Raw genomic sequence first — 23,795 nt, forward strand, 5'->3', positions numbered from 1 at the left:
ATATATATAAAAGATGAATTTGTTAGGGTTTTTGTGAGTAGAATGAGATAAAAATGGATCTTAGTAGGGGGAAGAACCCTCTTAGCATAAAAATTGCGAATTCTCTCTTTCCCTTGAATTTGTTACTCTTATCCCTCCTCCTTTTATGACTCAACAATTATTTTATTTTTTTTACTATGAATTTTTCTTTTTTATTTTTATATTATGAAATTAAGATTTTTTATATTTTAAAAAAAGAAAATTAACATAAGACATTGCAATATCTAATTTTTTAGGGTTTAGGATTTATGCCTTCATTAACTTATTTTTTAAAAAAGAAAATATTGTTAAAATATTTGTTAGAATAATTTATATTTATAAATATCGTTAAAAATTATCATATATATATATATATTATCTATATCTAAATACTTCTGTTTATATAAAAAAAATTATATATCTAAATATTTTTTTAGTATCGAATATACTAATTTTTTTATATAAAAAATTATCTTATGTTTCTATATTTTCGTTTTTACATTTTTTTTTATAATAACTGAGGTATTTGATCCATTTGGATAGCAAAAATATATTCGATCTTGTATGTTGGTGTGCTTCTAAAAATAATAATATAATTTTATTGATTTTGTCTATTATCCGTAATTATTTATATAACTATTTTTTAACATATATTGTTTTAGTAATTCAAATGGGAGATTCACAAGGAAATAATAAAGAAAAATGAAAAGAGAAAGAAAACTATGAAGCTTGGATTAAGGATGATTCCGATGAATTGTTACAATTGATAGTGGATGTTATAAAAAGAGGATAGAATATTATAGAGAATTATTATTATTATTTATCTAGACATTATTTTTTTTATTTATTATTTTTATCTTTGACTCTTTTTAAATTTGAATGTATAATTTTTTTTAAATCTTATCAAATGTCAAAACTCCACAAAATCCCACAGAATCCATTAAAATCATAATTTAAAAGTCTTGCAGAATCAATTAAAATCCTGATTTTAAGTCTTGTAGAATCTTGCAAAATCTTAAAAGTCATGAAAATCCTGCAAAGTCTTTTAAAATCCGCAGGATTTTTTTTAACTAAAAAAGTCCTTTAAAATCCTAATCCAATACACCCCCTAAATTTCTCTAGTATTTACAATATTTTGTAAAAGTAAATTAATAATATTTATACTTATATAATTAGATAATATTTTTCAAATACTGTCAATTTTTTTTAATGTAATGACTGTATAAAAATATACAAAGTGTCGAGAGATCTAATTTAAAATCATTTAAATAAAAAAAATATAAAATTAAATACATAAAGTTAAATTAATACATTTATTATTTCAACACAAAAATACAACATTACAAAAAAATTAATGATAAGAACTAAAAAGATAAAAAAAAAAGTTATAAGTATAGAAATTAAAAATATCAATATTAAATTATAAAAACTTAAAAAGTAATTAAAAAAGATAAATATAGATATTAAAAGTGTATATTTAAATTATAAAAAATAAAAAATAAAGTAAGTGACAGTAGGATTTTAATCTTAATTATAAAAGAAAAAAACAAAAGAAGAAGAAAGTAAAGGAAAGGGGAACCTGAATGAAACAGCAAGTTCGCGTAGGGCTATACCATGCCTACCCTAAAGGAAAGCTAATCCGACAGTAAAGTCAATGATTAGTTGATGGTGATCCACCCTCCAAATTATGTCTCATTGTAAGTGAACTGGATAACAGGCAGAATGCTCACACTCACAAACTTTGACTTGATTTGATTTCTTAACTTCTTTGTAAAATGTACTGGTACATGCATGTCTATAAATACACCAAAATGATCCTTTGATCATTTGATGGTCATTCCTTAATAAAATATTATGTCCAGCTTTCATATAGAGAGGCAGATAAGTAAAAACTTTCACATGATCTTGTTATGTTAAAATTTAATGAGAGGATTCATTCGGATAAATGTAATAAGCATCTTATGACATAGATTGAGATTATAACTTCTATGTAAATTATAATTTTAGAAGGTGAAATGCGTATATAAAATATTTATTATATACGATTAAAATTTATAATAAATTATATATACAAATAAATATTGTATTATGATTAAATATATAAATTATATTTAAAATTTATATAAATAGATATTTTTAAATATATAAATTATATTTGATATTTATAATAAATTATTTATATTATATAATAAATTATTTTTATTTATTAATAATTTATTTTAAAATATAATTTATAAATAATTATAATAAGTAAAAACTAAATTAGAAAAAAAGTTAAAAAAATTTCTCAAAGTCCTATCATTGAAAAAAAACAGTCCTTAAAAACGTTTTTTTTATTAGATAATATTTCATATTTAATATATAAAAAGTTGATTATAAATTCTTGAATGTAAATATACATGAATGAATAGGTAACTAACATTAAATTCATCATAATAAAAGCATTTAATCATTGAGAAAAATGAATGATTTTTTTTTACATAACATGCTTTTATTTTTAATAAAAAAAATTTGAATTTTTTATTCTTACATAACTTATTGATCAAAATAAAACATTCAAGCATACACCCTTCAATCACATGTTGTGGAGATGATCTACGAAGTGAAAAATTCATCTTTGATCTTCATCATATATAAAAACTCGTTAGATTAATGACAATCATAATATTATGAGTAAGTGAAATTATTCTCAAATCTAATGAAATAAGAGCCATGCATGGTAGAATAAAAAAAAGCATTAAAACATATTGTTGGTGATGAATATACAACAAAAAAAATATTTTTAAAAAAATGCCTCCAAACGTTAACGCTACTGAAACAGTAATCTTCATGTTGGATTTGTTCTCCAAGTAGACAAGTGCAAAACATGGCAAATGATTCACTCTCCAACTTCCTAGTGCCTATACTAGCATGATCAAGTTTAACAAAATTTTCTAATTCTTGAATTGATACTTTTAATGAAGTGTTAAGAATCTCACATTTTTGTTTGAATTTTTTTTTTCATGGGTTTAAATCCTAAATATTGATGCTTTCATTGAAAGATTAATGACATCAACTCTAAAAGAAAATGACAATATTAACAGTCTCAAATTAAGTAGAATTAAAAACTCAATATCATACTTATATCCTAACATGAAGTAGTACTATTATATCTTAGCAAAAACACTTTTTTTTTTTTGGTTTTCCTGAAAAGTTAGCACTAGTAATAACACAAATTAAGAATGCGATGAGATGTTTGGATCCATGCGAATACATTGAAGACAACTGGGCTTAAGATCGTTGGCGTGAGGCTATACCTTAGTGGAGGGTCATGGCCTTGTCCCATCATTTGGAAAAAAAGATAGAATATGTACCACTGCCACTATCAGTATCATTATAATCATATATACGTAACAGTGCTAATTGATTCTATGCTATGCCCCTTCTAATTTACCACCAATTAAAAACAACCAAGTTAAACATTTCAACATATATATTACATATCTTTCTTCCACTTTTCGCCAGTTCCAACCACAACGTTTTCTAGTCAAATAAAGAAACAAACCAAGGAAATCCAATTCTCTCGGAATAGCAAATTATCACACCAAATATATATCTTGGTAAGTGTAGTATATGTTGGATCAACTATAAGTCTATAACAAGTCTAAAAGTTTTCATTATGCACATTAATTTGTAGTACATACTTGTAACATGCATATTGCAGTTGCAAGAGGTTTATGAATGTCATGAGTGTTCCAGAAGCTGCAACTAGCCCTCCTCCACATCTGTATCCACAGGAACTTCAGCTTAAGCTTTACCAAGCCTTCATATTCTCAATTCCAATACTCTTTTCCATCATTCTCTTTCTCTTGTTCTACTTGTTCTACCTCAAGAGGAGGGCTTCCTCTCTCTCTTCCTCTTCTCCACAATTGCTTCCACGGACCATTGCCAATCCACCTAGATATCATTCCTCAGTAAGTAAATCCAATCTCTATTACCAAACATATATAGGCAAATTAAATATTTAGATTATTATATATGAATATATGATCAATCAAATAATCTAATATTGCCAATTCCACAGCCTTGTCGTTTGGATCTCACCCTCCAATTCCTGGATAAACTTCCAAGAATTTTGTTTGATGAGGATTTGCTAGCGAGGGATTCAATGTAAGTCAATTTATTTTACACACATATATATATATATATATACATATATATATATATATATATATTTATATATATATATATTACTTTCACCTGTACTTGTACTGTTGTCGCTATTAGTGTCTTTTTCAATTCTGTTTTTATCCTCTCTCTCTCTCTCTTGGTCACGAGCTTAATATGCTTTGATCTTTATCCATTATGCTAGGTGTTCTACAGTATGGAATTTGGATATATGTTGTTTCATATTGTAATTTCACTTCTATGGTTAACATTATTCTCAACGAATGTGGTTCGGAAAGCTGAAAAAATGGTCAGAATGTTCAATTCACAACATTGTTTAGAATATTTAATGGCAGCCACTACTTTCATGAAAAGTGGTACATGGAAAGAATCAAAGTAAAAGAGATAGATAAGTAGAATATTTGAAAAACGGTTTTTCTTTTTTCCTTTTCTTCTGGCATATATGAAGGTGTGTCTTCATACCTAGCTAGAATTAATAGCCATAAAAAAATTTAAAACAATTTCTGCATGTGTCACCCCAAGTAGATAATAAGAACCAAAATCTCAACGATAGGTACTGGTTATATTGTTTTGTGAGGGAATTTTCCGTAGAGAAAGTGCTGGAAGCTGTGTCTTGGATTCCATGTGCTGGTCCCCTCCAGTATTAATTCATTCATTCATTCAATCTATGAGTACCATGTATTGATTTGATTTATTATGATAGAGTAATGTCCATGCCATCAACATTTGATAAAAAAAATGTTGATTAGGGTAATTAATATAAATAAAACTGACAGCTTGTAATTTTGAAACAGATGTTGTGTGTGTCTGGGGGAATTTGAGGTGAAAGAAGAGGTTGTTGAGATTCCTTATTGCAAGCACGTGTTCCACTTGGATTGCATACATCACTGGCTTCAATCAAATTCCACTTGTCCACTTTGTAGATGTTCCATCATTCCCACTACCAAGTTTCTCAACCCAGCACCTCCTATTAATATTATATCAGACCCACCCCAGCAACATGGTGCTATCATTTTGGACTCTCCATTACAAATCCTATCACTGCCACCTCACCCACAAGATCATGAACTTGGTGATTCCTCAAATGCTGCTAATTTGCCAAGGGAATGAATCATACATTAATTAATAGTAATCAAGAGGGGTATTCAGCTACACATGAAGAAAATGTAGTTGTCTACATCTGAGAATATATTAATTAAACCAACATTTTATGATATAAAGTTTTCTACATAGGAATATTCACTGAGTTTGTGCATGCTTCTCCTGTCATGACCTTTCTGAATTGCATATTGAACACGCCAACTGTACTTGCGAGTTGCGATTTTTCTTTTCCAAGTGTAACTAATTGATGAGAGTACGTAGCAATAAAAATGCATCAAGTGTCTTCTAAACATATGCTATGAATTTGCCTTTTGCTAGGCCGTACTTCGTTCATGTGCCAAAAAAATGATTGCTTACAAAAGATAGCAGATATTTATATGATCACTTTACTACTGAATCCTAGGTTTCCATAATGAATATAAATAAGATTTTCCCCCTAAAGTTCTTCGGTTCTAAACCTTGAGTTACTAGAAGGGAAAAAGATCATGTATTTCATAGTTATGCACTGGTGTAAAGTAGTTTGGCACATAAAAAATTATTGTTGATAAAAGTTTAACAAGTTTATTATATATAGTGATTTGTGATTAGATGATAATATAAATTAGTGTATATTTATTTTTCCAAATTTCATGAGCAAGAACTTTGGTGTACTACTTACTTAGAGTACACATGAAAATCATGTGCAAGTCTTGGAAAGGCCTGACACAGTCAAAGACATGGCAAAATCATTTACAAAATTTGACAAATTATCAAGTCCGTCCAAAATAGGATCCGCGAAGGTGAAACGCTTTAACTTTTGGTCTTGGACGAAATAAAGAAAAGGTGAAAGGGATCCCAATAGAGTAATACCAAGCAAACACAAACTTCTTATGTAATCCATTAGATAACACTTATATGATTAAGATTTCGGAGCTTATATTTTAACTCTCACTTTTTATATACTATCCCGACATCTCTCCTTTTATGACAAAAATAAAAACTTAACTATTTAAAATTTTCTAAATATTTTTTTTTATTATGAAAGAGGAGGGTACTAAGAATAGCATGAGATCTTTTTATTGGTTACAAGAATATCATGGAATTAAGAAACACGAAGGAATTTTTTTATTAAATTATTTAATTATATGAAATACTTTAAGTGGTTAAAATTTAGAGCTATCTTTTTCCAGCTAAAAGTATCAAATGTCAAATTATCAAAAAATATACTCGTCAACTTATTTTTTCTTGCATCTCATTTCTACCTTTCTCTCTCTCTCTCTATCTCTCCCTCTCTCCATCTCCCTCTCTCCCTCTCTCTCATATCACATATATAATTTGAGTTTAATACCATTAATGTGAAAAGTTTTACTAACCAATTAAAATCACGATTTGTGTGATTATTGTAAAAGTTAATTGTGATTGGTATAACACCATTAAATCAATATAATTTATAAGTTGATTATTGTAAAAGTTAACTAAATTATGATTGGTATAACACCATTAAACTAATATAATTTTCTCTCTTTATTTCTTTTTCTCTTTCCTCTACCACTCACCCCCCAAAATGGGTGTATATATATAATTAATTATTCAAAAAATATCATGGTCAGATATGCAGTCTCTGCAATCACCTAATGTTGTGGGGATACCCTCAGCACATGAGAAAGTACTACATGGTTCTATATATGCAAGAAGGAAACACGGTTTTCTATTCATCATTCAATCACTTTTGAATCGTTCGCAACACACAAGACGAAGTGGAGGCCCCAAGGAATAACGTGGATCCTGATTTAATATATATAATAATACTCAATTTAGAATTATTCGTAATAGCAATTATAACACTCAATTTACATATTTTTTGTATTTATTTTAAATAAATATTTAAAATAATTACATAATTGATAATTTAACACAAAATTTTCATAATTATAAGTGAATAATAATGTAATAACAACAAACAAAAATAGACTTCTATCAAATTTATAAGAGTCAATAATTTTTTTTATTCTTATAAATCATATGTCAATAATAATAATAATAGAAATAGTACGTTAAATTAATTAGTTAAATAGTACATAATTTGCAACACTGTTTAAATTTAATCTAAAAAACGTATACAAATAAGACAATAATAATTAAATTAGTATTAATTATAATTCAATTATAAAACATTATGAGTTTTTCAATTCTCATAAATTTAGATCTTAAAGAAAAATAAACATCCGTTATGTATCATAAAAATAAAATAGTTGTAGTGAATGTAATAATAATGAAGTTATAATAATAATAATAATAATAATAATAATAATAATAATAATGATGAAATAGTATATTTTAATACACTTCTCAAATTAAACACAGTCTATTATGTTATAATATACCCTATTACTATTGTGACCATATCTTAAAAAAAAAATACACACTATTATGTGTTAGTGTCAGCAAAGAAATCGTTAGTCTACAAAGAAACTTTTTATGGGGTTGTAAGGAAGATCAACGTAAAATTTGCTGGATAAGCTGGGATAGGGTGACTTTGCCAAAGAAGATGGGGGGATTAGGAGTCAAAAATATTACCAGGTTTAATATGGCTTTGTTAGCCAAGTGGAGGTGGTCTCTTTTTCACCAAAACGATTCTCTATGGGCCAGAGTATTATATTCGAGATATGGTGGTGGGACAAATCTTTGTGCTCAAAGTAGTTCCCGAAGAGATTCCATATGGTGGAGGGATCTACTTATGGTATGTGGTGGACTAGAACAAGACAATTGGTTTGAAAGGAAGATTAAGTGGAGAATTGGATCAGGAGCAAGAGCTAGATTTTGGCTAGATAATTGGACAGGCCCAATCTGTCTAGCAAGTGTTTTTCCGAGGCTATTCACTATTTCTGAACAACAAGATCATTTTATTCAGGATATGGGCTCTTGGACAGACAGTAGTTGGGTATGGCAGCTGCAATGGAGAAGGGAAAGGTTCGAATGGGAGATACAGTTGGAGCAGCAATTAATGCAACAACTTCTGGAGTGTAGTCCTAGGGCGGAGCAGGTTGACTCATGGTGGTGGTTGGGTGAACCGTCTGGAACTTATACAGTCAGGTCTGCATATAGTGCCATCACCTCTGAAGTTGTGGTAGGATCCAATAATGGTGCACCTAACATTATTTGGTCCATCCCGGCACCACCAAAAGTTAAAATTTTTGCTTGGAGAATGATGAGTAGGGGCCTCCCGACGGTGGATAATCTGGCTAGCAGGAGTATTACCATATCAGATAATGATGCACTATGTGTATTTTGTAAGCAAGATATTGAAACTGATTATCATTTGTTCTGCACCTGCTCGGTGGTTGACAAAGTATGGAAGGTATGTCTGTCTTGGATTAATTGTCCTACTCCACTCCCTAGGTGCATTTTGGAGCATTTCAACTTCATTCCTGGACCGATTTACCAAAATGTACAAGTTGAATATTGGCGTACCGTGTGGCTGGTCACTACTTGGACAGTGTGGAGGACAAGGAACCTATGCAGGTTCAATGATAACAGCTTCTGTTTTGATAGTCTGGTGAAAGAGATTCTGGTTCACAGTTGGAGGTGGTTGTCATCCTTCACAAAGACTTTCCGGTATACTTTTTCACAATGGTGCAGCAATCCTGGTCTATGCTTATGTAGATTAGGGGCTTGATGTGTTAGTGTAGGTGGAAGACAGCTACGATGGGAGTGGGGTTTATAATAGAGCAGTAGTAAAGGGTTGTGAAGGGGTTACTTCTTTTCTATTTTTTTCTATTCACGGAACTGATGTTTGGTTCTATATGTACACTTTTCTGTTTATCTTTTTGGTACCACTGGTACCTTTTCAATGAAATTTTTCTTAGCTGTTCAAAAAAAAAAAAATTATGTGTTAGAAAGTATCTTCCTTGCATTGTTTTTAATAATGTTGTCGGTCTAAATTTACTTATGATTTTTTTGAATGATAAGTGAAATATAAAGAAAAGCAATAGGAATGAGTTAAATAAGGTTGAAAAAAAAATAACATATGAAAAATAACACGCAACAATATTAAAAAAATAACGTAACACATAAATAATAATTCTTATAGATTAATAATTCTTATAATAATTATATTATCATATATAAAGTAAAAAAAATTCTTTTAAGATAAATAATTTAAAAAATTACAAATAATGAAATTAAAAGAAACAACAACAACAACAATAATAATAATAATAATAATAATAATAATAATAATAATAATAATAATAATAATAATAATAATAATAATAATAATAATAATAATAATAGTTAGCGTTTAATTTATGTCACGACAAGGTTAACGACTCAAAGCTTCAACAATATCACTTAATTAAAGTTAATATATCTAAAATAATTAAAAATAAAATTTAAAAATAATTAAGACAATATTTATTTAATAAAATAAAAATACACCAACAAATTTAAAATAGCTTTTAATTTTTACTATAGTACACTCAAAATTCATTAATTATAAATACATAAAAGTTAAAAATGTTACTTTTATTTAGGGATGGCAAACTGTCCCAACTCGTGGGTTCACTTGCCAAATATTGGTGAGTTAGATTAGGAATTCTTGTTAGCCTGACTTGTCCTGCTTATCTTGCTAGTTCGTTTGGCCAAATGACGACAGACTAGAATAAATTGACCTGTTGACCCACCCTTTTATTTATTTATTTATTTTAATGTTAAATTTTAATAAGTCACATCAAATTTATTATGTGAATAATAGGTAATTTGTTGTATTACAAATTAAATATGTTGTACATTGGCATTGGTTTGCCGTGATCGATAATAGTAGACTAGTAGTACACATTCGGGGAAGCTAAGTATATGAACATCATATTAATATATTAAATTACATAATAATAATAATAAAAGGTATACAAGGACAACAATGTTTTTACAATTATTTAATAGATTAATAGGACTTTCAAAGTTGAGAAATCTTAAAAAAGTGAGTTTGAGTCTAACTCAATTCCATAAAATTAGTTTGTAAGGTGAAGGTTATCATTCACTCATATACTCTTTAATCGTTTTATCTCTAGTCGGTGCGGAACTTAGATTTTTTCCAATATATCCATGTCCAATATTATTGAGCTTGATATGTGAATACTCATTTTAATGATTTAGGATAAAGATGACTTGGGTTTTTTCGAATAGACTTCTCACACCTAGTACTATTAGGTTTAGTGTGTGTATCAATGATGGGTGACCCTTTAAGAGTGGATCTTGGTTGCTCTAATATCATCTTAGAAAGTGGGTTATGAGTTTGACTCAATCCTACAAAACTGATTTGTATGGTAATAATTAATCCCCACATATATCCTGAATTTTGGCTTTATTCCTAATCAATGTGAGATTTCCAACACACTTCTCTCACGTTGAGGACTGAACATGTTGAGTATGAAGTTTGCAAGACTGGACATTTATGGGTAGTCTGATAGTAAGTGGTATGTTAGACCCAAACAATAATTAGTAATTGCTACGATATAGGCTTTGATACCATCTTAAGAAAATTGATGGAAGCCTAACTCAACCCTATAAAATTGACTTGTAATGTGAGAGTTGTCTCTCCCCCACTTATATAATATTTAATTGTCTAATTTCTAGTTAACGTGAGACTTGAATTTTTTTCTAATACACTCCTCACATCCAACACTATTGTACTTAGTATGCGGATCAATGGCGGGTGGCCATTTTTAGAAAGGATCTAGGATTGCTTTTATACCATGCTAGAAAGTGAGTTTGAGTCTAACTCAACCCTACAAAACTAACTTGTATGTAGATCAATCACAGGTGACTATTTTTAGAAAAGATTTAGGATTACTTTGAGACCATGTTAGAATGTGGGTTTGAGCCTAACTCAATCTTACAAAATCAACTTGTAAGGTGAGAGTTGCCTCTCACTTACGTACTCTTTATTTGTCATATCTCTTGTTAATGTGGAACTTGGATTTTTTTCCAATGCTTCGACTAGATCTTGGTAAATATCCCCTAGTTGAGAATGGATTAAAAGGTCAACTAGTTTGTGGTGATTCAGATCATGGCCCCTAGGCTGCCTTGTGTTGGTGATGATAGGATTGATACCACATGTATGTAGAGTTAAGAGCATATATTGCATGAGGTTTTAAAATGTAATTGAGATTTATGGGATTAACAATATGGATGCTATTGATGATGGATGTACTTGGAATAACTGAAGTCTTATATTGATAATGATTATGGATGTACATGTGTTAGTGTTATCCTTATGCCTTATATGTGCTTTACATAGATGAGATATATTCTCACTCTTTACTTCTGTGTTGTTGTTTTGTTTGGGCTAATAGCCATTCCAAGAGTAGAACTGGTGTATGAGGATGAGTTTGATGGAAAGGAAGCTTAGTGCTTTGTTGGTTATTTTGAGATTTTGTTATGATAGTGTGACATAGGGGGTAGAGAAACTTATGCATTTCTCAGTTATAAATAAAATTTATTTCATCTTATGATGTTTTTATGTTTTATGTTGAAACTTGTGTAAAAGCAATTTGTGCCTTATTTTGAAATTATATTGCTATTTGATTATTTTTGAATTTAAGAGTTTTTTTTTAATTTTATTTAAAGTAGTATGATCCCTTTTACTAGAAGAGTGTCTCATAGCACACTATTAACACTATGGTCAAAGCTAAAATGTGGCTCGAATGTTGGACTTAATGTGAAGGAGTTTATGTAGGTGAATGAATTGTACTAAGATATGACACATGTTTAACTAGACAACATCCCTTTTGTATCACACAATTTTCTTGTTTAGAAACATTTGTTTTTCACTCTATAGGTTTTTCCTTGGTGAACATAATGTATTTGATCTTTCTTCCCGGACTTGGCATCTCTTATGCTAATGTTCATTTTTTCTAGTTATGAAATCTTCTTCGCATATAAAATAAAGACAAAAACACCACTAGTCTAAAAATTAGCTAATCAAAAACCCCAAATTTATAGGAGTTCAGTAGAATTTTTCTTTTTCCGCAAGTCAGGGTACTATCCATTTTCTTGAATTGGGATGCGAAACGCTCAAATATTGATTATCCTTAATGGCGTAATGAATCAAACTCCCTTAAGTCAATTATTTACTTTCTCTACTCTTCATGATACCATTCAAAGGTTATTCACCAAAAATAAAAGTCTTCATGTATACCAGTACCACCACATTGTCCACGCATGAGAAAATTCGTGATTTTTTCAATTAACCGGGAGGTATGAATTAGTGTCTTGAACAATGTAACATATTCACTATTTGAAGTAGGATTAATAATAGTTGTAAACTCAATTAATCTTGAAAAAAGCCATCATAGGATCATAGACCATTTGATTAGCATTGACAGCCCTAACAAAATCAAGGTGAGCATAGTTTTTCTTGAACAACACCACGAGTTTGTTCTTATCATGATCTTTGAGGTCATTGAGCAAAACCTGCACATCGTTTAAATCAGATAGCATATCTTGGCCTCCATAGCTGAGAAAAAGAGGGAAGTCATTTGAAATTTTTGTCATTACATAAGGAGGAGGAATTGGTTGCCCATAATGCTTCATATTTTCTCCTTGATCACCATAATCATACTTAGCTATTTTTCCAGTTCTGATCACTACAAATCCATAGAGAGAAATATCAACAAGAAATTAGAAATGCTTTAAAATTATATCACACTTGATCATATAGAAAAATTGTTTCTTACTAGTAAACTTACTTTGAGATAGATGGATCAAATTCTTAGTTGCTGTTGGCTCAGAAGAGATAACTGTTTTGGATGAATTTAAGCAGCAGTTTGGACCTAAAGTTTCATGTAACCAACAGCAAAATAATGTCAATATCTGCAGAAGTAGGAACTAGTATAATATATGCTCTAGAAACGTTTATAACACCTGTGACAAGTGACATTAGATTTGCGCAATTCAAGTTTAGTTTATTGCAGATTTCTTCCACAAAATTTGATCCAGCACCCCTGCTCATTAGGAAACATTGCTACTCAAACACATAGCAAAAAGTGACAATATATATATTTTCAAGGTTAAGGATTTTCTGTTACCCGTTTGGATTGAATTCACTGATTCCTAACCAATATATGTCCTGTTATATCAAGAAAAGGAAAATATTTTCATCAAGCTAAATTATATTCAATAGATATTCTAATGATGATGTAAATGATCTTCTATATCTCTCTCACATTAGCTATAAATATGTCAGCAGCAAGTTTTGTTGGTAATGATGTAATCTGATTCATGTGAGCAATTGGGCAAAGTAATGCAGCTGATCTCAACATGTTGAGCTCTTGCCCTCGAGACAAAGCAGCTAAAGCCATTAAAGTTCCCTGAAATGTCATGTAATTGTTAAATATACACACACTACAGATGTAAATGGCCGAACAATGCAAATTTTTAGTCTTTATAGTTTTTCTCAATTTTGGTTTTAATCCTCATACTTTAAAGTTTAATTTTGAGTCCCTATAATTTTAAAATCATTCGGATTTTGACCCAGCCATCCTTTGTACATTTTAGTCTTGGTCCCTATACCAAGAACCATTTTCTAGTGGTTTTGAAACTATAGGCACTCAAAAGAAAAGTTTTATAGAGTAAGAACTAGAACTAAAATTACAAAATACATATAGGAACTAAAAGTGTTTTTAATATGACATAAGAAAGTGTACAATGACAAACAAAATGAAATAAAAAAACTCACCAAGGAATGACCTGCATAGTGCATTCTCTGACCAGTATAGTTGTACACATATTGCACAAAAGCTGGAAGATCATAACCAGCCAATTCATCCCACGACCAATCCCAATAAGCCTAAACATAATGAAAAAACAATTATCCGCTGGAGCAATGTAACTATCAACTAGTTTACTCAAAGCATGAAAAATGAATTGCATGTATCTCATAACTCATGAGTAGAAGAACCTTGTCATTAGGATTAAGTGACGTGTGGCCATTGCTGTATTGTGTGCCACGAACATTGGCAAGCCACACATCGTACCCATTATCTGCTAAGATAAATCCCAAAGATTCATCAGGAGAATTGATCAGCCATGTTGTAGCATCCTGAAACCACACAACACAAGTTAATTTATTATCTTAGTTCAAAACTCAACTGTTGCCTCTACATTTTTAAAACCTTAGCAGGTAAAAACATGTTTTCTTTTTCTTTATATGCATTAAAACAACTTACACTAAAGATACCATGTTGTAATAGCACCGGCGGCTTGTCGGCCTTCTCACCTGACCGCCCCATTGGCATTCTCTGCAAACTCAGGATGTAGCCATCCTCTGTTGTGACCTGGTTTCAACAAAAAGAGTTTATTTAACTTTTTGATGCTTATAATTACATAAATTTTACCTTTTTTTGTCCCTACATTTAAAAGCCATCCAATTTAGTCCTTATTCAAGCATTTTCAGTTTCCATTGTAGTGTTTGCTGTTATAAAAAGTTAAGAACTTTAATAGTGGATGAAGTTGAGCTGATGTCTCATTGGTGTGGCACTAATAATGTAGATTGCAACTTACGTTTTAGTCTTTGTACCTGTATTGTTATATTTTGATTCCTATATTTGTACAATTGTTACATTTTAGTCTTTACACTTATACAACCTTTACATTTTAGTTCCTATACCTACACATTGTTGGTTTTAGTTCCTATATAAAAATTTATTTTATGTTTTAATATCTATTGACTTCTTTTCTCTTTCTTCTTCCTCTACTTAATTCGTTTCCTCTTCCTTTTGTATCCTTCTTATATTTTTTCTTTGTTAACAGCTTCTCCTTTCTTTAATTTTTTGAGTTTTATTTCTTTTAAGTTCTCTTACTTTGGCTAATTTATATTGATTTTAAATTGGAGAGTTTTAAAGTTGTAAGATTAGATGGGATTCTCAAACAAGTTTAGGTAACTTGTCGGTAGTGATTTGTGTTGACACTTTGAACAGTGGCGAGGATTCACTCCATTTTAATTTAGTAGCATAAAATGCTTGAAAACATAGAAGTTTCCATTTAATTAATTTTCTTAATCATAATAATTATGGCTACCAAAAATCACCTCTAATAATGATGCGACACATTTTGACATGTATTATTGATAAGGAAACAAGAAAAGAATGGAACACGAAGAGAAGAGAAGAAGAAGGAAAAGGAAGACAAAAAAGGAAAAAATGTTGATCAGACTCTAAAACGATATATATATATATATATATATATATATATATATATATATATATATATATATATATATATATATATATATATATATGTACGTATGTATGCATAGGAACTAAATTGAGTAGTTTCTTAGTGTAATGACTAAAATGTAAAAGTTGTGCTTGTAACACTATATATTTTAGATATTTTGATTAATTATTTTATAATATGTGTTGTTTAAATGTGGAAATGTTGAGTTAGTAGTTGTTTTAGAAATTAAAGAGTCAAAGAATTCATGAGGGTTAAGTCATTCTAAGGTTGTGTTTAGTTAGGGTCTAGTTGACCAAGTTTGAGAAAGAGTATTTAAGGTTTTTTTAAGATATGAACTTTATAATTTCATGTCTTAAGGAAAGTTAGAGAAAAGCTAGAGAGACAAGCTTTAGAAGCATAGAGAGATAATTTTCTTCTTCTAATTTCGTAGAAACTTTATAGATTCTTCCCTTAACTGAGTATCAAAGGTAGATTGGTGAATTCATGCAAGTGAGGAAAGCCTCCGTTCTTCATCGTTTTCTCTTTTCTTTCTTATTTTTTGAGCAATTTGAGGTAAGCGAAACTTGTAGATTGATTTTTTCAATTCTATATGTTGATTATCTTCTATTGAGTCATGTGATAAACATTTGTGTTGAAAATCAAAAGGTAGAACCTTGAGTTCTTTGTTCTTGAGGTTTCTCGGTGAAGAGAGAGAAATTGATGATTTATGATGCATTTGTTATTTCATGTTGTCTTTTTTTTTTTTTTTTTTTGAATTTTTAGTCATATGTTGTTGATATATAATAGATTCTAAGTGCATGCATGAATTGCTATTTTGGACGTAAGAGTTTTGGAGTTGGATGTTGTTCTTGAGATTGTTAGGTTCATTCTTGAATTCATGCCAATTTTTTGGGCTTGCTCACTTAGAGCACTCATAAGGTCTCTTAAGCAAGCAAGTGGACCATTTTAGGAGAGTCTTTGACTTGACTCGCTCGGAGCTAATTTCAATCTCTTAAGTACTAGTTTCAATTAAATCCTTTAATTTTCTTAACTTATCTTGATGAGTTGATTGAGTATATGATGCACGATGATGATATAACCTAGTTCATTATGTATTGATCTATGATGTTATATATGATGATCTTTTAAGTTGTTAAAATTAAAAGTTATTTATAACCTTAAGTTGATTAAGTTGAAAGTTGCTTACTGTCGAAACTACAAAAGATGATCTTTAAGGGTACGTAAACTTTGTACAACTACAAGGATTAAATGGGTAGTTATATTTAAACCTCAAAATATTGCCTAAAATGCCTTCATGATCAATGGCATAGGGATGCAATAGGATATAGTAATATATGTACCTTGTGTTCTTCACATGTGTAACCTTGTGTCTCTACCATTGTTTTGCATATACCATCAACATCATTAATAAGTGCATAGGATGTTGGCCACTCATTATTTAGGTGAAATGTTTTCCTCCCTTGAGCTGCTGTTATGCAAAGCAGGACTATTGAAAAAAGGCTAACTACAGTACTGGCCATTAGCAATGTCATTACTTTCCTTGCATAGTTGCATGAACACATGACACTTTTATAGCATTTTGTAGTGCATAGAGAAAGATGAAGAGCTTAGTGCATAACGATTTTTTTTTACGGTCGTCTCGCAACATACCTTCAATCATATATAATTGTTAACTCAGCGTTCAAACCAAGTCATTGGTACGGATATGGGTTGATTATTACATTATTCCTATAACTTAACATGTTTTGTATGGCATGACGTAAACGCCAGGTTCCCATATTCTCATACTTGTTGGAGAGTGTGTCTCTCTCATTAATGTGTCGATATATTTTGAGTTTTGACCTTTGATTAACGTTAACTGTATTAGGATTTAGGACAATTGAAGAATCATAGAAATATCAAACAATTAAAATGTCTTTCTTGAGACGGGTCAAAATACCAGGCATCAGCGGATTGAACTAACTTTTTTGGCTAACGTAATTGTGATCCAACCAGAAGGTCTCTTACGATGAGATGAGCGTGGGACTTGCAATATTTTGTGATCGTGGATTCATATTTCGTCGTATCAATGACTGAATATATTATTTCAATATTAATCGTTGGATAGCAAAATTTTGTGTTTCTTGTCAAAATACTTTGCTCAGGGTTCATTAAAAACACATGATTATTCCCCCGTTTGCATAACTTTTATATATACTAGAAGGGTCGAAGCACTTCGTGCAATTATACATTTATAAACATTAAAAGTTGTAGATAATTATTTAAAAAAAATATAATTTTTTTAACATTTTAAAAAGTATAATAGTCCACTAAAAAATAGAGACCAAAGGGGTGATTATCAAAATATATCCCCTTTATAATAATTATAGATATATATTACCGGTTATGAAATTTTATGAACCTTGAACAAATTAATAAGTACAAATATTTATATATAAACAATTTGAAATGTAAATATTTACAATATATAAAAAATTATATTGGTTTATGAATTTATTTTGAGAATTTTTAATTAGGTCTTAAACTAAAATAAAATTATATTTTGGTCTTATATCTTTTTATAATTTAATTTATAATCCATGGTATTTAATTTTACCTAATATTTTTATTTCTTTGTATTCAGACAACCATATTAGATTATTACTCAATGTCATCATTTATGTGTATTAAATTTCAGTGGCTAAAATTTCTTATTATTTAGAATAGTTATGATTAAAAAAATTATGAAAAATTTTATAAATAGATTAAAATATGCTAGATATATATGATGATATATGAAATAATAACTTGAGATTCCAAATTACTATTTAAATTCTTCACTTTTAAAAAATTTGTTTTTTAACAAAAATATGACACCTCCTACAATATAATGAAAACAATTTTCATATACACAACAAAAACATATTTTATTGTACATTTGGGTTTTAATATGCAACAAAAATTTGTTTCCATGTTAAGTTTTTTTGTTGCACATGTGATTGAGATACTTAGATACACAATGTAAAACAGATTTTTATTATGTATCTGGTTTTGTTTTTGTGTCAATTAAAAAAATAATAGTAAAACACTTAGTAAATTTTAATGCCAAACGCATTTTGAGAATAATTAGTGAACGTTGGTGTTTAATTGGTAGTTGTCTATAAGTTTTAAAATTGATGTATCTAAAGTTCTAAATTCCTCAAATTTCAGCCTTTAAAAAATGTATATAAAATAAGGGTATGTAAAAATTCCAAATCCAACCAGATTTTAAAACTTAATTCATTTTGAAAATAAAAATTAAATCAATCTACTTTATGACATGACACAATTAAAAGATATAATTGGTTGCTAGTGTAAAATTTTTTTACATTAATGTATAGGTGATTAACTATATATATATATATATATATATATATATATATATATATATCATTTTTCACACCTAAAACAGAAAGACTTGAATCTTTGTGATATCTTTTTCAAAAATACTCTCTAAAAAAATGTTTTTCTTTGCAAGAAGAGGTTAAGTAACTTTTGTGGTAACCTCAAGAAAGATTTCAATAATTGAATTGATCATCATCTTCATGGAGTGATAAGATAAACTACTTTAGTTGATTCAACTATTCTAATCTGTTATGTACATCAAGTGAATCCGTTCCTTAACTTTTGTGTTTTGTTTTTCTTAAATAGGGTTCTTCAAAAAGGATAATCTATTGTAATGGGATGCTACAAGTAAATGCATCTTAGGGTGCAAGAAGTGATTTCTTTAATAGTGTATAACTGTATTGCATGTAAAATTGTGATTGTAAAACTTCTAATATTAAATATAAGTGAAAAATCTCAATCGAATAATTGATTGGGAATTGAATGTAGGTCACACGTGGATGTACCTGAACCAATATAAAATTGTTGTGTATTTTTCTCGATCCTTACACTTGACTTTACATTCTTGTAATTATGATTTTATGTTTGAATGTTGTGTGGTATGAAGCATAAACTTTGCATATAAAATTTAATAAATTTGAATTTGCAAGGAATCTCAACTTGATATCCTATATACAACTATAGATCAATTTACTTCTTTAGAATAAAGTTTTAAAAAAGTTTTTTAAAACCAAAAAAACTATGCAAAAATAATTTTAAGCAACTAATTTATTATGTAGATTAATTTGAAAACATAAGTAGATTAAGTTCACTAAAAAAAATCAGATTTTTCTGGCGATTTATTGTGGAGGTTAATAGTAAAACCCCACAAATATAGTGCATATTATGACAAATAGATGAATTACCACAATATAATTCAGTTAAATACCGTCGCGGGTCTTGGAACATCTTACCAATTGTTTTATTGCCCATGATATATCATAATAAAATATAATATAATAATTATTATTAATATTTCATGTATTTATATTTATTTAAAAGTATTTATGAATTATTAATATTTGTTGAATCCATTAATATTATTTTTATTATATTTGAGTCTTAGGTTTAGTTAATTTTTAATATAATAGGTATAGATAGACTTTTAAAATCTTTAAATTTCTCTTATTCTAATGTGTTGGAATTTTTAAAATATACAATTATTCTTGCCTATTATTTTATTTAATAACTAATTGTAATTAATTTATAAATAAAATATTATTAATGTGTTTATAATCCTTTTATAGAGTAAAAAAAATAGTTAACTGGATTGTCTCCTAATTTAGACCTTTTTTTTTTTTTTGAGAAAAGTTGCTCCAACATTAACAACTTTATATAATAACATGAGATTTACTATTTTGATAAAAAATTTAATATTATGTAAAGCTTAACTTCAATTTCATTCTATAATTAATTGTATTTAATTTATAAGTAAAATTTTATTATTAATATATTTATAATGTTTTTATAAGTAAAACATAGTTGACCGAATTGTTTCCCAATTTAGATTGACTTTTTTTAGATGAAAAAATTGTTCCAATGTATAAAGTATTGCGGTAAATATGTTTAAAGATATGGAGTTTTGGTAAAATTATTATTTGTTTTGTAATATTTGGATAAAAAAAATTCCAATACTACCATAAGATAAAATATTGTCCATGCATTAGAAAATTCATGATTGTTTCACTTCATCGAGAGTAATGTATTAGTGTCTTGAACAACATAACATATTCAATATTTGAAGTAGGATTAATAATAGTTGTAAAATTAATTAATCTGGAAGAAAGCCATCATAGGATCATAAACCATTTGTTTAGCATTGAAAGCCCTAACAAAATCAATGTGAGCATAATTTTCCTTCAACAAAACTACGAGCTTGTTCTTATCATGATCCTTGAGGTCATTAAGCAAAAGTTGCACATCGTTTACATCAGCTAGCATATCTTGGCCTCCATAACTTACAAAAAGAGGGAACTCTTTTGGAATTGTCGTCATGTCATAAAGAGGAGGAAATATTTGCCCATAGTGCATCGTATTTTGTACTAGATCACCATAATCATACTTTGCTATTTTTCCTGTTCTGATCACTACAAATCCATAGAAAGAAATATCAACAAGAAATTAGAAATGCTTTAAAATCAAATCACACTAGTTCACACTGAAAAATTGCTTCTTACTAGTAGACTTACTTTGAGATAAATGGATCAAATTCTTAGTTGCTGTTGGCTCAGAAGAGCGATCTGTTTTGGACGAACTTAAGCAACAATTTGGACCTAAAGTTTCAGGTAAACAATACCAAAATAATGTCAATATCCGTAGAAGTAGGAATCAATATAATATATACTTTAGTAACATTTATAACACCTGTGACAAGTGACATTAGGTTTGAGTAGTTCAAGTTTAGTTTATTGCAGATGTCTTCTACAAAATTTGATCCAGCACCCCTGCTCATTAGGAAACATTGCTACTCAAATACATTGCAGAAAGTTACAATATATATATATATATTCAAGGTTAAGATTTTCTTGTTACCCGTTTTGATTGAATTCACTGATTCCTAACCAATACAAGTCCTGTTATATCAAGAAAAGGAAAATTGTATTCAATATATATTCTTATACCAGTGCTAAGCTAAATGATTCTATCTCTCACATTAGCTATAAATGTGTCAGCAGCAAGTTTTACTGGCAATGATGTAATCTGATTCATGTAAGCAATTGGGCAAAGTAATGCAGATGATCTCAACATGTTCAGCACTTGCCCTTGAGACAAAGCAGCTAAAGCCATTAAAGTTCCCTGAAACATAAAGTAATTGTTAAATATACATACAATAAATATAGTTTCTACAGTTTTTTGCAGTCTTGATTTTAATCCTCATACTTTAAAAGTTTAATTAAGTCCTATATTTTCAAAATCATTAGGATTTTGGCTTCGTCATCTTGTGCACATTCTAGTTTTGGTTCCTATACCAAGAACCATTTCCGAGTGATTTTGAAACTATAAACGATCCAAAGAAAAGTTTTAAAGAGTAAGGACTAGAACTAAAAACTTGAAAATAATGTATAGGAACTAAAAATATTTTTAATATGACATAAGAAAGTCTAAAATGACGAACATAATGAAATAAAGAACTCACCAAGGAATGACCTGCATAGTGCATTCTCTGCTGACCAGTATAGTTGTACACATATTGGACAAAAGCAGGAAGATCATAACTAGCTAATTCATCCCATGACCAATCCCAATAAGCCTATACATAATGAATAAAACAATTATCCACTAGAGCAACCATCAACTAGTTTACTCAAAGTCTAAAAACTCATAAGTAAAATAACCTTGTCATTTGGATTAAGTGTCTTGTGCCCATTGCTGTATTGTGTCCCACGAGCATTGGCAAGCCACACATCATACCCGTTATCTGCTAAGATAAATCCTAATGATTCATCAGGAGAATTACCCAGCCATGTTTTAGCATCCTAAAGCGACACAGACAAAAGTTAATTATCTTAGATTTTTTTGGTCCAGATCACAAGTATCCTCCATTGAAGTCAATTATTTCAAGCTAGGTAGGAATTAATTATCTTGGTTAAAAACTCACATTGTTGCCTCTACATTTTCAAAAATTTAGTAGACAAAAAACATGTTTTTCTCTTATATATGCATTAACATAACTTACACTAAAGATACCATGTTGTAATAGCACCGGTGGCTTGTCAACCTTTTTACCAGATCGCCCTACTGGGATCCTCTGCATGCTTAAGATGTAGCCATCGTTTGTTGTAACCTGGCTCCAGCAAAACAACAAATCCCTAAAATGCCTTCATAATCAATGGTAGGGTATGCTACAAGATATAGTAATATATGCACCTTGTGTTCTTCACATGTGTAACCTTGTGTCTCTACCGTTGTTTTGCAGATACCACCAACATCATTAATAACTGCATCCAATGTTGGCCACTCATTGTTTTGGTGAAATGTTTTGCTCCCTCGAACTACTGTTATACAAAGCAGGACTATTGAAAAAAGCTTAACTTCAGTGTTGGCCATTGGCAAGGTGTTTACTTTGCTTGCAAATAATTGCATGAACAAATGACCTTTTTATAGCATTTTGTGACAAAGATGAGGATCCTAGCAAGAGCATAACATTTTTTTTTTACAAGGGTGTTCTAATTTTTTTTTTATATATCATATCATATTTTTGGAGATTCTATAAAATCTTGTATTTATTAAATATAACATTTTGTTAAAATATTACTTTGCATATCATCATGTATACATTCAAAATATAATATTAAATTCAAATATATATAAAGGAAAAAAATAATATATATCAACTCTTATATAGAAAAAACAAACAAGTATCTTGTACGAAAATGTTTTTATTGACTTTTCTTCAACAAAAGAGTTTTTAGGAATTTTTTTACCTTCTTTTTTAAATCAATTTTTATTTATCATAATTATTTATAATTTTAATATTTTAAAGATAAATATCAATACATTCAAAATATAATATTAAATTATCATCATGTATACATTCAAAATATAATATTAAATTTAAATCTATAAAGGAAAAAAATAATATAATATCAATCCTTATATAGAAAACACAGACGAGTATCTTATACGAGAACGTTTTTATTGACTTTTCTTCAACAAAAGAATTTTTAGGAATTTTTTTAACTTCTTTTTTAAATTAATTTTTATTTATCATGATTATTTATAATTTTAATATTTTTAAGATAAATATCAATACATTCAAAATATAATATTAAATTCAAATATATAAAGGAAAAAAATAATATAATATCAACCCTTATATAGAAAACACAAACGAGTATCTTCTATGAGAACGTTTTTATTGGCTTTTCTTCAATGAAAGAGTTTTTAGGAAT

General features: G+C 28.9%; 3 protein-coding genes across 3 annotated transcripts; 1 reads left to right on the forward strand and 2 right to left on the reverse strand.

Moving 5' to 3' along the window:
* Positions 1–3,734: 3,734 nt before the first annotated feature.
* On the forward strand, positions 3,735–5,427 carry LOC109798057 (putative E3 ubiquitin-protein ligase RHA4A). The gene is made up of 3 exons (XM_020358261.3): positions 3,735–3,971; positions 4,082–4,167; positions 4,980–5,427. Exons 1-3 carry the CDS (start codon positions 3,735–3,737, stop codon positions 5,293–5,295), a joined length of 639 nt encoding a protein of 212 aa, XP_020213850.1. The 3' UTR covers positions 5,296–5,427.
* Positions 5,428–12,448: 7,021 nt separating this feature from the next.
* LOC109795943 (triacylglycerol lipase 2) lies at positions 12,449–17,986 on the reverse strand. The gene is made up of 9 exons (XM_020355509.3): positions 16,842–17,986; positions 14,493–14,600; positions 14,225–14,365; positions 14,003–14,113; positions 13,491–13,634; positions 13,353–13,393; positions 13,189–13,268; positions 13,014–13,097; positions 12,449–12,911 (listed from the first exon to the last, which is right to left on the reverse strand). Exons 1-9 carry the CDS (start codon positions 17,061–17,063, stop codon positions 12,592–12,594), a joined length of 1,251 nt encoding a protein of 416 aa, XP_020211098.2. The 5' UTR covers positions 17,064–17,986; the 3' UTR covers positions 12,449–12,591.
* Positions 17,987–20,544: 2,558 nt separating this feature from the next.
* Positions 20,545–23,330, reverse strand: LOC109795951 (triacylglycerol lipase 2). Its single transcript, XM_083076368.1, has 8 exons — positions 22,580–23,330; positions 22,239–22,379; positions 22,040–22,153; positions 21,556–21,699; positions 21,436–21,476; positions 21,268–21,347; positions 21,093–21,176; positions 20,545–20,990 (listed from the first exon to the last, which is right to left on the reverse strand). The coding sequence occupies exons 1-8, from the start codon at positions 22,655–22,657 to the stop codon at positions 20,671–20,673; spliced, it is 1,002 nt and encodes a 333-aa protein (XP_082932494.1). The 5' UTR covers positions 22,658–23,330; the 3' UTR covers positions 20,545–20,670.
* Positions 23,331–23,795: the final 465 nt, after the last annotated feature.

The sequence above is a fragment of the Cajanus cajan genome, chromosome 6, assembly GCF_000230855.2.
Source record: "Cajanus cajan strain Asha chromosome 6, NIPB_CcT2T_4, whole genome shotgun sequence".
NCBI classification, from domain to species: Eukaryota; Viridiplantae; Streptophyta; class Magnoliopsida; order Fabales; family Fabaceae; genus Cajanus; species Cajanus cajan.